The sequence below is a fragment of the Octodon degus genome, unplaced genomic scaffold (assembly GCF_000260255.1).
Source record: "Octodon degus isolate 3935 unplaced genomic scaffold, OctDeg1.0 scaffold00092, whole genome shotgun sequence".
NCBI lineage: Eukaryota > Metazoa > Chordata > Mammalia > Rodentia > Octodontidae > Octodon > Octodon degus.
In genome coordinates, this window is record NW_004524668.1 from 6,007,289 (window position 1) to 6,022,043 (window position 14,755).

At 55.8% G+C, this 14,755-nt stretch overlaps 1 protein-coding gene across 1 annotated transcript; it reads right to left on the reverse strand.

Moving 5' to 3' along the window:
* Window positions 1–4,315: 4,315 nt before the first annotated feature.
* Window positions 4,316–7,351, reverse strand: LOC101565257 (neuroblastoma suppressor of tumorigenicity 1). The gene is made up of 3 exons (XM_023722535.1): window positions 7,083–7,351; window positions 6,879–6,990; window positions 4,316–5,838 (listed from the first exon to the last, which is right to left on the reverse strand). The coding sequence occupies exons 1-3, from the start codon at window positions 7,334–7,336 to the stop codon at window positions 5,575–5,577; spliced, it is 630 nt and encodes a 209-aa protein (XP_023578303.1). The 5' UTR covers window positions 7,337–7,351; the 3' UTR covers window positions 4,316–5,574.
* Window positions 7,352–14,755: the final 7,404 nt, after the last annotated feature.

Below are 14,755 nucleotides of genomic sequence, written 5' to 3' on the forward strand. Positions count from 1 at the left end.
GCGCCCCGCCCCGCGGTGGGCGGGGAGAGCAGAGCCCCAGCTCTCGGGAAGCGGGGGTCCCGGTCCCAGGCTTAGGGAACAACGCCGCGCCTGGTGGCCTGCAAGGAGGTGGCAGCCCCGCGCCTCTCTCCACGCCTCACACGTGGTGATGGTGCTGGCTGAACTCAGGAAGGGGGCTGTGACCTGCCGACCCCAGGAACCGCTTCCCAGTGGGGGCCCGACCCTTCGCGGCAGGGGTCACTGCCCTAGGGCGGGCCAGCAGGGTCTCAGCTGCAGCATCTATCAAATGGGCTGGTAATTCCTGACATTTTTCCCCTTTCGTCTGAACAGAAATCACCCCGTGGCCAGAGGCGCCAGGTACCAGGGATGAAGCTCCTGTCTTGTTGGTGCTTCCAGAGTGAGCGTGAACACATTTGTGCATCCCAGGCCAGGTAGGGCAGAGTCACTGCAGACGGGAAGAGTGTGACACGCGCCCCACTCTCCCACTCCCACCCAACCCTCCTGGGTAGATCCATACGACAGACACCCCTGGCTCCCCCCAGTATGTTTCTTAAGCACTTAGCCAGTGTCCACACACCTATTCTGACCAGTCAGGGCACTACAGCGCCCAAAGCAAAACTCCCCACCCCACCCCTACCTCCAGGGAACCTACGCTCTGGCGGAAGGAGACGACAAATAAGCATAGTAAATTCATAACGAGATCTTAAAGTGGTCTCTGCTACAGGAAAGCATGTACAAAAGGGAATCTGGGAAAATCATTCTTCAAAAACATGAGAATCTGACCCACATCCAAGGCTCCAGCTCGGTTCTTGAGAGTATATTATTCCTACCCCTGAAACAATGATACACCTGAGAAGTGGGTGCTAAACTGGCAGTTAGAGAGGTCAAGGGCCCCTCCCAAGGTCACCAGCAGCAGGCAGTCCAGTGGGAACTGAAACTCCCAGAGGGAAAGGAAGCCAAGTACATATAGTCAAGATGGAGAAACCTCAGAACCTGGAACACCTACTCCTACCTATATGGCGCTTCTTTCCCAGTATTTATTTTGAGACAGGATCTCACTAGGTAGCCCAGGCTGGCCCCAAACTCATGGCAATCCTCCTGCCTCAGCTCCGGGACACTGGGATGACAGACATGAGCCACCACAGCCAGCCTCCAAGCCTGATTTTTTTTTTTAAGATACCAGGAATTGAACTCAGGACCCTGCGCTTGCCAGGCAAGCAGTTATTTTACTGAGCTATCTCCCCAACCCCAAGCCTGAGAATTGCCAGCAGGTGGATTCAGGAAGCAGGTAGCAGAGGCCTGTCACCCCTCCCCCAGGCCACAGTGCACCTAAGTAAGAAGGAGACAATAGAGAAATCCTGGATCAAGGGTAAGGAACAACAGCAAAAAAAGGGTAAGGAACTGGGGCAAGGGAGATGGCTCAGTAGAATAAGCGCTTCCCTAGCAAGTGCAAAGGCCTGAGTTCAATCCCTGGTTCCACAAAAAAAATAAATAAATAAACAAATAAATAAAAATAAAGGGGTAAGGAACAATCTACTGCTTAGTCACTCTGAAGTTCTAGGGTTGGTGGCTCCATCTCCTTGGTTCTCCTTTTCCTCTTCTTCAAGAGTTAATAGAGGGGCCGGGGAGATGGCTCAGTGGAATAAGTGCTTCCCTGGCAAGTGCAAGGGCCTGAGTTCAATTCCCAATTTTTTTTTCTAAAAAAAAAGTTAATAGAATACCACATCTGCCTTATAGGGGCATTGAGAAGATGAAATGACCCTGATGTGTTAATTGGTGCTGTGTCAATGCTAGCTGTTGGCCTTAGTGTTCCCGTCCATACAATGGGACTGTGTTCAGCCCTGCAGTAACTTTGTTAACCCAGGGATTTCTGAGCAAGCAAAAGCAACCCCGGCAGATGCTGTGTAGAATAGATCTTGGGGCCCAGTGAAGTGGGCTGGTACTCTTCATTCTGCTCCTTGTTCTGTGATATTGGTGAAGATTCCTCAATTCTCTGCTGCTAGGAAATCAGAGTGCTGTGGATGTGACTGGTATTTAAACTTTTGGTTTAAAAAAAAAAAAAAAAGTACCTGATAAATTTTAGCTTTGTTAAAAAAAAAAAAAACTGGCATAGAATGGAATGGAATATGTCATTTGTTTCAGATTTTTCTGTAATGAATGATGTCTTCTATTTTTATAAAGAAAATGTGATGTTAATTTTAACATTTGCTCTCCATGGGTGATAGATCCAGGGATGTTATTTTAAAATCTGTACTTAGGAACGGGCGAGATAGCTCAGTGGCATGAGCACCTGCCTCACAAGCTCAAAGTCCGGCGTTCAATGCCCCGCTACCACAAAAAAATTAAATTAATACATATCTTTTAAAAATCTGTATTTAGCTAGTTAAAAAAAAAAAAAAAAAAAAAAAAAAAAAGATTGGTTCAGGGTCGTGGTGCCCCCTTGTGGCCACATTTATTATTTTGAACTTGAGGCCTCTGGAAGCTCCGTTTGTTAAATTCTGCCTTGAAATAGCGAAGTCCTGGACTTCCTTAACATTTCAGAGTTGACAGTGACTTTCAAGAATGGCCATTGAGGGGCCGGGGAGATGGCTCAGTAGAATAAGCGCTTGCCTGTTGCTTCTGTCTCTGGAGGAAGTGTGTGTGACAAGACAGCTGACTCTCAGGAAACCTGGGCACCAGCTCGATAGATAGTATAGAAGCTGTAACAGTAATTAAAAAAAACAAACAAACAAACAAAAAACGGGAATCAAACTGAGGATCTTGGGCTCGCCAGGCAGGCACTGTACCACTGAGCTACATCCCCCGCTCCCTCTAACAGTAATTTATTTAGATCTTACCAGATGCCAGACACAGTCCCAAGCACTCTCTGCGCGTAATTCATGGAATCCTCGCTGATTCTGGGAGTGAGACAGGTGTCACCAGTGGTACTGTTTTACACAGGGAAAAGCCTAGCGTTGCACACGTTATGGGACCTGCTTAGAAACACAAACAGAAGGGCCCAGCTGGGATTTGAAGCTGGGCAATCCAGGCTTCTCCGGAGACTTGAAGCAGGGGAAGAAAGCCGGCTGATAGCTGGCTTCATCCAGGCAAACAAGGTGGAAGGCCAGCAGTGATGACCGAGCCACCCAGAGAGGGACCCGCCTTCACGTGCTGGTGGGCTTGCTAGTCCCATGTACGGATTTTAGGGCCCTCCACCTCGTGGAGAGGGGCAGATGGGCTGCAGTTTTGTTCCTGGGCTCTCTTGGTGGCTCAGTTTGAGCTTTGGGAAGATAAAATCAGAAGTCACGACACATACACATCCCTCTACTAGAAATACTTCTGAACTCCGCATTCTTCAAATGTGGTCCCCCCCCCCACTCTTACACCCAATCAGCAGCACCTCTCCCGTGTGGCCACGCCTCCCTCACGAGGCCCCGCCCCTCCAGCCCCAGCGCGGTCTCTGAACTTGCTGGTCTCCTCACTCCCCTTCCTCCTGCCCTTCGCAAATCTCGCTGAAATTCGGCTCGCTGCAAAATCCGAGCACCGCTTAGCATTCCAGGCCTGCCATCACCCCTCGCTGCTCCTTCTGCCCAGTCCTGGTTAATTTGTGGATCTGCATCCTGCCTCATTTCCACATGCAGGATGGAGGATGGGGGTACTCCTGTCACCGGGGCAGCGCTCAGGAGGGGCTCAGAGGTGCAACACTGAGGACCCCTAGTGGCTCAGTGTTGTTATTTTGACGCCATGCTGAAGTGTCCAGAGGCATGGAGGACCTGTGAGCCTCTGTGAGTTACCTGTGCTTCTAGGGCCTGTTTCTCACTCTGTAAAACAAACGTGAAAGGCTCACTCCATTGCGGACTTAGGATCGCTGGTGTCCCTCAGCATGCATGGGTCCAGGGCCAGACTGCCCGGGATTCATTTTTAAACTGCAGAACCCTAGGGAAAAAAGGACTCAACCCTGGGCACCTCAGCCCTTCATCTGCAAAATGAGGGCCACATCGCCAAGTGGCCTGAGGACAAGGGGAGTTTGCTTATGTACAGTACTGAGTACAGGTTCCAACCTTATATTAATTTATAGCAGATGGAGTTTTATATTTCCACCATGAGAGAGGTCAGCCCAAGGGACCATGGTTCAAAACCCAGCTCTGAGGTCCACAGCACACAGGAGGTCAGCAATGAGCACCCGTGGGAAAAATGGGAGCTGGGCAACAGAAGTAGGGCATCGTGGCAGTGCACCAGGGCAGAACAACACAGGGCACCCTGTGGGGTGGCACCAGGGTGGCAGCTGCTCCCTAACTGCCCAGGCCAGCAGAGCCCAACAACAGGGAAGCAGACACCGGCTTTGAAGGCATTTATTCGTGAGAAGACTCGGGATCCTTCAGGGGCATCTACTGGTTACAAGCTCTACAGAAGCTCTTGTCCATGGGAAGCGCCAAGGGGCTGGGTACCCCTGGGTAGGGGTGGGGGCCGCCATCGTCCTGGGCACACATACAAGAGCAGTGTGGGCAGTTTGGGGACAGGAGGAGCTTCACCACCTGCCCACCCACCCTGGCCCGGGTCCCACACCCCTCTAGGTTTAAAGTGCAGCTGGGTAGGGAGCAGGATTGAGGAGCTAAAGAGCTGAGGTCACCACGGGTCACCCACAGGGGCCACCCTGCCCCGAAGTTCCTAGAGGCTCAGCCAGCATCCACTCTGGTCCTGCTTGGACCCTCTTGTAGGGAGACTACCCCATCAGCCCCAGACATTTAGCAAGACCTTCCCCTGGCCCTGGAAGCTCTTTGAGGGACCTTGAAGCAGGGGCAGTAGGACGCACTGCAGTGTCCATGAGGGAGGGATCCTCTTCTGGGAGAGGTTCACCCCAAACTCAGACCCCAGGAAGGCTTCTGGCCACTGTCCCCAACATGAAGCAAGCCAAGAAAGCCAGAGCAAAGCCCAGAAGGCCTGGCCCTAGCCCTAGTGCCGAGTCAGCAGGGTCCTGCCCGACCTGACTCCCAAAACACTCCATTGGGTGAGGGGCACTTCGTGCCCAGGGTAGATGCGTGTCTGGAGATGGGGTGCCCAGGGAAGGCCTGTAGGGCAACCTCTGGGGGCTGGAGCTCTGGCTTCTGACAGTGGTCTTCCTCGCCTGCTCCTCCTGCCAGGCTGATGCTGGCATGGTGCCACCCTTAGCTCAGGGCCCCTGGCTGCACCATCTGGCCGCACCCCTGGGGATCCTGCCCCAGCAGGGGCTGGGCGGGCCTTGGCCTGCACCTGCCGTCTTGGAAGGCCTCCCCCATGCCTCAGCAGCTTCGTTGACCTCCTCCCCCTCCCAAGGACACACCTCTATGAGGCAGAAAGGAAAGACCTCCCCCCTTCCAAAAAGAGCCCTGAAGACTTCTACCTCCTCCCCCCACTCTCCAATATATTAAATTGTGACGCTTGGCTCCAACCCCTCCCCGGGAGGTCTCCACGGCAACCAGACAGCATTCCAAGTCCAAGTCTGAATCCGAGTTCATCCAGTGCCAGGGGATCTTCCGCCTCTCCCCTCACTCTGCCCCAGAGGGTGAGACCCAGCATTCCAGGGGGGCCGTGGAGAGGAGGAGAAGAGTGGGGGCCTCAGTCCTCAGCCCCCTCTTCTTCAACATGGGGAGCCCCGGGAGTCTCCTGGGGCTCAGGGCTCTGCCCACCAGGGTGGGGGTGAGGGTGGGAGTGGGGGTGGGCGCCCGGCTGCGAGCCTGGTCCATCCTCGGCCTGCACATAGACATTCAGCCCCTCGTGGCTGGGCTCCTTGCCGCAGGCCTGGCAGCTGCAGTGCAGGATCTTCTCCACCAGCTTGTCCACCCGGGGCATCACCTCCTGGCCAGGGCACTCCAAGGTCACCTGGGGTGGGCAGAAGGGAGGGGAAGAGCATGCTTAGCCTTGGGCAGTGTGGGAAGGCTAGAAGTAACACACACAATCACCTGATTAGCTCTGGGGAAACTCCCAAGGGGCCAAGCCATTACAGGGGCCCCCAGACTTGGCCCCTCACACCCAGGCCTGCCCCCTGTGTGCACCCCACAGCAGCCATGGGGTAGCCTGGGGGGAGCAGCAGCACTTGCTCTGCTTAACAGAAAAGCAGGCCCCTTCCTTGGCCACCTAGAACCTTCGGGCTGGCCACAGCTGCCCCATACCCTGAACCCTGGGTCTCTCCCCTAGCTCTCTGCCCCTTATCTGCCTCAGGGACTTGGCACATACTGTTCTTTCTGGCTGGTAGGTTCTTCTCAATCCATCCCCAACCTCTGGCCCTAACCTCACCTCTGGGCAACCTTTCGGGCAACCCCAGCCGAGAGGCCTCCTGAGGAGCCACGCTAGCATCCTACCTCCCTCTTCTGGTCACACTTCTAACTGCCCTTCTCTGTCTGCAGGTTTCTCTCCCTCCTTCCTTCCACAGAGCACTGGCTCCATGCCAGCCCTTGGGACAGGACAGGCAGGATCTCTCAAAGAAACCAACTGGCCATAATCACCCTGATGTGCTCAGAAGACAGATGATCAAGAGAGAGGCCTACAGTGCGCAGGGAGGCAATAGTACAGGCGTTTGACGCAGACAGGAAAGGAACATGATGCTTGATCCAAGAGCAAAAGAATACAGGGGGGAAGCAGGGGAAAGAACATGGGCAGAGGCCCGTGGGGTGGAAGGGAGCAGAGCGTGTAGAAGGGGCTCAAAGGAGGCAAACTGGGGTCAGGTGTCAAACTGGTAAGGATGGCAGTAGGCTGGAAGCAGCCATCGAAAGAATTTCAGTAACGAGTGGGGTCTTTGTCCTGTACAGGCTGGCATCAGACTTGCAACCCATCCTATGGCAAGAACCATGCATGTGCCCCGCACTGGCACCTGGTGAGATCCGACTCAGCACCCACACCAGGGCTGGGGGTGCCATACTCACAATCTCCCACATAGTCTGGGCTGGCATGCAGGAGTCACAGTGCACTAGGGACTCTGTGGACTGCGGGAAGGTGTTGGGGACGCTGTAGCTGAAGCACTGTCCTAGGCACGCCCTGCGGGAGGAGAGGTCGCCGTGCTGTGTCACCACGGCGGAGGCAGGGCTGGGCAGCCCAGGAGCCCTTGCGCTCTGCGCCCTCTGTCCCACCTGTTCTGGATGGCCTTGGCCTCGCAGCCGCTGTGGCCCACGATCTGGGTGATGTTCTTGGCTTCGCACCAGGCGCTCTTGTCCGGGAACAGCGCCAACTTGTTGATGGGTGGGGGCGCAGCCAGCAGCAGGGCAGGGAGCACAGCGCCCACCAGGACCCGGAGCATCATGCCTGTGGCCTCCAGAGCCCTAGAACTGAGCGGGGCCGCGTGAGTCTGAGAGGCGGCCTGGACCCAGGTATCAGCGTGGACCATGGCATCTTGACCCTGTGTTCCAAGCCAGCCTCCTGCCCCCGTAACCAAGGACACCTTTACCTCTGAGACCGAGGACAAGGTGTTTCTCTCTGAACCTTGAAAAGGGAGCTGTGGATGCTGGGGAGGGGGAGCTTGGTGAGAAAGCACTTGCCTGGCATGCAGAAAGCCCCAGGCTCAATCCTCAGCACAGGGTTTCAAAAGCAAACATTGGGTTAAACAGCACTGCAACACACGGGCATTAGAAAGATTAAATGAAGTGCTGGTGAGCCTGGAAGAACAGGCACGCTCCAAATATCTTAGATTTTTGGTTGGTGTGTCTTTTGTTGTTATTGTCTTTTTGAGACAGGGTCTCGCTATGCAGTTCAGGCTGGCCTTGAGCTCACTTTGTAGCCCAGGCTGATCTTGGACTCACAGTGATCCTCTGGACTCAGCCTCCTGAGTGCTGAGATTACAAGTGTGCACCACCATGGCTGGCTTGTTTGTAGATTGCTTTGTCTGTGGTATGAGGGATCGAACTCTGGACCTTGCGCTGCCAGGCGGGTGCTTAGGCCATTGAGCTATACCCCGGGCCCTTGTTTGTGTTTTTGTGGAGTTGATTTGCATGCTTTATTCTGGGGATTGAACCCAGGGTCTTCCATGTGCCAGGCAAGGCTCTACCACCAAGCTATATCCCCAGCCCCTTTTCTTTTGTTATCAGTACTGGGGATTGAAGCCAGGGCCTTTGCACTGAGCTACAACCGCAGTCCTATTTTTATTTTGAGACAGGGTCTCATTGGTTAAATTGCTTAGGCTAGGCTCAAACTTGAGAACCTCCTGCCCCAGTCTTCCAGAGTACTGAGATCACAGGTGGGCACCACCATGCCAGCTGTGAATCGGGCACTTCTGTAACTCCCTCTGTAGCCCTGAGCAAGTTGTCATTTATCTCTGCACCTTGGTCTCTTCCTGCATGACAGGATTGCTGCAACAACTACACCAGTGTCCGGATGCTCCTGAAGAGTTGAACAGGCCTTAGCTCCCTTCACTTTGCTGCTGCCCACAGGGAGCAAACAATTAGTAAAGCCCGCCCACCCACCTGCCAGCTCTCCTCGAAAGTCACTGTCACATCAGGAGCCTGATGCAGAAGCATCTAAACTCAGCCTTCATCTCGTGGTGAATTCTGCCTTCCCAGCCAGACGTATTTCTTCCTAAGATGACCTGCCAGAGACTCCAGCCCAGCGGGCCTCTACTCTCTACAAAGCCAAGCAGCAAAAGTTTGGAAATTTCCCCGATGAAGGCATAACTGTAATACCTGGATCTGCCAGAAAGTGGCGCTGCAGGACAGTCTGTGTCTAAAGGCTTTGCTCACAGCGGGTTCCCCTTTCTCCTCCATAGATTTCACCCACTTTCCCACCACTAAAAGGAGTGGAAAGGGGCTTGAAAAAGACTCAGAAATAAGGGAAGTGCCTGGAAGTGGGGGTTCCCCATCCTGTCTGGACACTGGGAAGAAGGTAATGGATACACCTGTTGTGTTATCCTGGATACAGGCCTCAGTGTTCCCACCCACAAAATGAGAGATGGCCTACCCTACACAGTAGTTTCTGAGCCTGTTAATACACTGGAATTCCCTGAGAACTTGTGGGGTGCAAACTCCTGCAATATTGGGGGATTGAACCCAGGACCTTTGCACTGAGCTACAGCCCCATCCCCACCTCTGTTTTTTCTGTGTGTGTGTGTGTGTGTGTGTGTGTGTGTGTGTGTGTGTGTGACTGAGAGTGTGTTAACGTACAGTCTCTCTCAGTTGTCCAGGCTAGGCTTCAGTGTTCAATCTTCGTGCCTCAGCCTCCCAGAGTGCTGAGATTTCAGGCATGTGCCAACACTCCCACCTGAATTTCAGCACTACTACCAAGCTTCCTGGGATGGTTCTGACAGCCATCAGAATCATTCTGACTGATGGTGTGGGACTGTGCCCCAGGAGGGGTCAGAGTGAGGCTGAAGCCAGGCTTGAGGAATCAAGGACAGGTCCCACAGAAGCACAGCGCCAGGGTGGGGATGGCCTAGGACCAGGCTGCCCATGCCAAACAGCTGGGCCACTTTCTGCAGAGAGCAAGTACTGTTGGCCTCTGTAAGCTGTCCAGGGAGGGGACGGTGAGGGGCGTCGAGTCTGCCTAGCAGTGGGGATCTGGGTGGGCCAGCTGGGCCAGGCTTCAAGAAGTACGTGGCCACCTGCAGGCCCAAGAGACACATCCGGAAGCCCCCTGGGCTCCTGCCCCTCTCCCTACAGAGACCTCAGCTCCCTGGGGATGACCCTGACACTGGGCCAGCAGGAAGAGGAGCTGCTGGAGGGGAGGTCGGATGTCCCCACTGCCACGCCGAGTTCTTGCCATGACCCAGGCTCGCACACACATCTCCAGCCTCACTCACAAGACCCATGGCTATGACACGCTCGTTTCTCTCAGGGTCACATGAATCCCTCGCCTTTTACAAGACCCACGGTGAAGCCCATGTTTTTAGCACGACCACATCCCACCAAACGGAAGGGACAGCTTCCTGCCTGGCAGCACGACTGCTCTCCAACGAGAGTGGCCTCCAGGGGCTGACAGGTCCTCTGGCCTCCTGGCCCGCGCTGACCGAGCTGGCATGCTGGATCTCAGCGCGGTCTCTGCTCTCTACGGACCTCGTCACCTTTCCCAGGGAGAAACAGGTCAGCTGCGGCCAGAGAGGTGACCAGGGCAGGCAATGAGGCCAAGGTCGCTGTAGGATTTGGGGTTGAGGCTGGGGCTGGAATGAAAGCAGCCCCAGGTAATAGTAGAGTGAAGTTTGAAAGAAGCTGAAGAAAAATGAGCCAACCAGAGGCAGAAGGCAGCCTGGTGGACTGCGTGTACAAGGGCCCGTCACAACCCACCTTTCTGCATCCAAAACACAGCACCCATCTCAAGAAGGACCCAGCAGCACCCAATAGCCCTCCTGTGGGGTCAGCCCTGCCCCCCAGGGGGCGCATGGGAAAGGCCAGCTGCAGCAGAGACAGTCAGGGTGAGCGAGCTGCCCTCACACAGGTGGTGGGAGAGACACACCCACCTCCTCCTGACCTCTTGCCCTGCCCAGAAGGACACACACTGTCCCCACCAATGAGTAGGATCTTTGCTAGCAGGTTTTATTTTTTTTGTACTTGGTGGCGGTGGTGTATGCTTTTTGTTTTTTTAACTAGCAGCTCTGCTTTTTTTTTTAAGCAGCAGTCAGACCTTCCTTCCTGAGCCAGGAGAGCCTCGCCCGGATTCTCAACCCTTCCTCCCCACCCTGAAGGTCACACAGCAAGTCGTGGGACTCCCAGAGTACCAGGGTGGGAAGGGAGTCAGTGACCTCCCAGGCCAACATCCCAGGCTCTTCCCAGGCGGGTTGAGCAGAGCCAGGCCCTTCTCTGGCCACTCCGTGGCCTGCAGGCGGATGCCCCTTTCGGAGTAACTCTCAGAATGCAGGCCTGGGGAAGGATAGGAGAGGGCCCAGCTCAGGAACAGCAGAGGGCCCAAGGCTCTGGCTCTGCACCCTCCCACATAGGAGCTCAGAGTCCAACGGGGGCCCAGGGCAATGGGTGAAGCGGAAGCAGCTGTTTTGGAAAGGGACAGTTGGAAATGGGTGTGCAGAGGTCCTGTGAGCCCCCACATGACAAAGGCCAGGGGAAGCCACGGCAGCTGCCAGCCTGCACACCCTCCCAGCCTTCCAGCCCAAGGGAAGAGCTGGTCCTAACCCCAGACTCCTGCTGCTGCCTCAAGTGCTGCTCACTGTGTTCATCACCTAAATCCTTCCAGTAACCCTGCGGGGCGGATCCTCTCATTTCCCCAGTGCCCAGATGAAGAAATGGAGGTACCGAGAGGCTGAGATCTGAGAAGGTCACCCCATTACTCACCAGGAGAACTGAGCTTCAACCCTGGACAGCAGTAGGTGTGCTGCCGGTTATCCTAGCACAGGACAGTGTCACAGAGGAAAAAGGAGAGACGCACATAGGACGGTGGCAGAATGGGACCCGTGCTCCTGCGTGGCTGTCTCCCTCCTACTAGCATCCTGCACTTCCCCGCTGCCCAGCCTGGAACTGGGAAGCCCCCCCAGATGACTGAATCCTCCTCCTGGCTAGCAACAGACAAGCACATGCCCAGGGCAGACCCTTGCTGCTTGGAGTCTCAGTAATGACATGAAGCTATCCTTTGCCCCACGGGGCTGCTGTGCAGATGGGTGCCACAGGCTCAGCCACATCCACCCACCCGGCACTCCCAGGTCCATGACAAGTCCTCAGAAGCCTCCTGAAACTCATTCTTTCACACAGCAAGGAAATCCCCAAGGGGTGACACCATGGAAACTGAGGCATGTGTAAAGAAAGTATCGGACTCTGGGAAGAGAATACAGAGCAGGCAGTGGATGAGGCCCAATGGTTTCCCACGGGCACTTTTCCTCAGAAGGTGTCTCAGGGAAGCCAGGGAGGTGGGACATCAAGGACACAGCCATAAGGGACAGGGTTGTAGGACCTCTCCACAACCTACCACAACTTAGCAGCTTTTCCAAGGCACTGGTTAGGAATACAGATGCCCAGGCCAGCAAATCACCAGGAGAGAGGCAAGAGTCCCTCCCAACATCAGCTCCTGGGCAGCAGCCCTTGTGCGAACCCTTCCCACGTTCATGCCCGATTCCATGGACACATGTACTGGCTCAGCATCCAGGTTATGGGGAGTCCACACCCTAAACACACAGGGCTGTGGCTGCTTGTTTCACCCTGGAGCTGCCATCCTCTACCTTGTTCTCCTTTCCTGCCCCCTACACACCCTCAGGTCCTGGTCCAAATCTTAGCTACTTAAACCTTTCTATGCCTCAGTTTCCCATTTGCAAAGTGGGAATGGTGGTTAAAAATCCATTCCATGGGCTGGAGAGATGGCTCAGTGGTCTAAAGCACCTACTTGAAACAAGCTTGGCAAAGCACAGGGACCGCGGTTCAATCCTCCAGCACCACATGCCAACCAGCCCCGCCCCCTGGTGGGCTGGGCTGGCCACACACACACACAATAAATAGATGTAATAAATAAAAATAAATAAATATTTTTAAAAAAATCCATTCCATGGGGCAGCTGTGAGAATCAAACTGAAGAGTAGAAGACTCCAGAGAGGCTGCCCGCCAGAGGCACTGTGAGCCCTGGCTCATTGTCACCATGGCCTCTTCCCCCACCCCCTTACCCCAGCCTCTCCTTCTGGATCCTGGACACATCCTGAGAATTTCTCCACCTGGGGCTGCATCTGCCACAATGGAATGGGATTTAGGAGACATCTCGAGGAAATAGTTATTTCACTCTTACTTGCCAGTCTATGTGGATCTATCCCTCAGAGCCACACAGACAGACAGGACCCCAGAGATCGCAGCCCACTTATATTCCACCTTCAGAGAGCAGGCTCTGCCCCAGCACCAGGCTATGCATGTGGCTGGCTGATGCAGAGGGTGTGGCTGCTGCCCTAGGCCTGGGGATCAGCAGGGTGGGGCAACCCTCCAGGTCTTGGAGTGTGTACAGGGACTTCCTTCAGTGGTGCAACCAAAAGTGTTGCTTTGGTTGTGGCAAGGCAGTGACAGGCCCCTGACCTCGTCAGCCTGGTAGGGTTTCCTCCGCCCTTCTGGGGTCCCAGGTTGAGTTTTTGCCAAAGTTCATCACTCAGTTCCCTGGTCTCTGAAGGCAGGATGATGCAGCAGGTACAGACCAAGTCACTGACCATTCGCCTCCCTCCACTTCCCACTTGCCACCTGCGGAATGGAGCAGGTCCCTGGGGAGAAGTCTGGCTCCAGCATGTTGCTTGAGGCCACTTTCGACTCACGACCCAAGTCTCACCACAGGGTGGCTTCCTTCCTTTCTTCCTTCAGTGCTCGCCTGCCAGGGAGGTTCTGGGCCCATCAGGGAGGTTCTGGGCCCGGAGCATAAACTAGCTGCCCATACGGCAAGCACATGGGCCCAACCCCATATCAACAAGGCTTGCCCACCTCTACCAGGTGGCTCCATCTTCCAGCTCTAGCTGCCTCCAAACCCATCCCCAAGCAAGCCCTGTCCTCCTGGCCAAAGACCCTTCTCCTGCAGACCCCAAACAGTCTCCAAAACAAACCCATGCTAATGAGCTGCAGCAGGGCTGCCGCACATCTGCTCAGCAGAAGTCCCCTGCAGACCTCACCCACAACCCTGCCCGCCCCAGCAGCCTGCGCCTTCGACCCTTGGGGTTGCAGGAAGGCGCTCCACTCAGCCTGAAATTTCACTTTCAAATGATGAGGCCGCATCTCCGGTTAATAATGTGGAGCACTTACTCCCTTGTCCCCCTTCCAGCGCAGGCCCAGAAGAGAGGTCTGGCTTGCAGGGGTGGGTGGAGAGGGGTGGGGGTCACCAAGGAAACACTCCAGTCTCCATTCTTCTTGGCCCCAATTCAGTGCAAACCACTCCCAAGCAGCCCCAGCATCTGGGGGAGTCTCAGGAGGCTGGCGGCTTGGACAGTAACAAAGGACTAAAGGTTCTTCCTTGTTGACAAGTTACCTCCCTACCCCATCCCACCTCAGCAGGCTGTTTTCCGGGATTATTCCTAGTTAGTTACAAACTGGTGGCCTCCAGCTGGGTGGGTAAGGGCCTCGGAAAGCCCAGGAATGCTGGCCAACCCCGGTCAAGCCAAGGAAGGCAGCCCGGAGCCCTGGATTTCGGCTTATGAAGAATCGAATCTCACTGCCCTGGGAACAGGCCCGGCGGGCAGGTGTCCCAACTCGGGACCCAGTGGTGTAGAATGCTGAGATAGGGGTGGGGGTGGAACGGTTACAGAGCTGAGGCCCCCAGAAGGCTGGCTCTCCCTGCCCAAGCCTCAGTTCCAGGAGCATCATCCCGGCCAGGCCCACCGACAGGCCAGAAGCAGAAGGAGGGTTCTGCGGCTTGCACAGAGTCTAGGAAACGATCCACGAACCCGACTGGGGGAACTGGCACCGTCGGGATCCGCGGGTGGGGGCTCCGGGAGCAAAGCCGCCTCTCACAGAAGGCAGCGTGGAGAGGAGAGAAAGAACGTGAAGGCAGAGTCACAGCCTCGGGAGCCTGAAAACGGAGGCAGCACCGAAGAGGAAGCGGGACGGAAATGGAGGGACGGAGCGACGGAACCACACAGATGGGGAGACAGAGCCGAGGGCGAGGCGCAGGGCGGCAGCGCGTCCGCGGGCGGCGAGGCCCGGGCAGAGCCGAGGACGCGCTGCGCCGGCCTCCGCGGCCCGCCCGGGTCTCGCGGTGGAGCGCATCTCTCCCGCCTTCTGCCCGGGCCGCGGAAACTCTTCGCGAGGAACGGACCCCCGGGACCGGACGCCGCGGTGCTCCCGCCACCCCGTGCCGAGCCCACGTCCCCGGCGCCCGGGTTCCGAGGCGCCCGTCCGGGCCCCGGGCTCGGGTTCGCGGCGGCGGC

Bases quoted from the DNA above. Each gene is read 5' to 3' on its own strand.
- LOC101565257 (XM_023722535.1), bottom strand. From the start codon at position 7,336: ATGGTCCACGCTGATACCTGGGTCCAGGCCGCCTCTCAGACTCACGCG. The intron at 6,991-7,082 runs GTGGGACAGAGG...CTCCTCCCGCAG, and splicing joins GCCAAGGCCATCCAGAACAG to GGCGTGCCTAGGACAGTGCT. The intron at 5,839-6,878 runs GTGAGTATGGCA...TGCCCACCCCAG, and splicing joins CCCAGACTATGTGGGAGATT to GTGACCTTGGAGTGCCCTGG.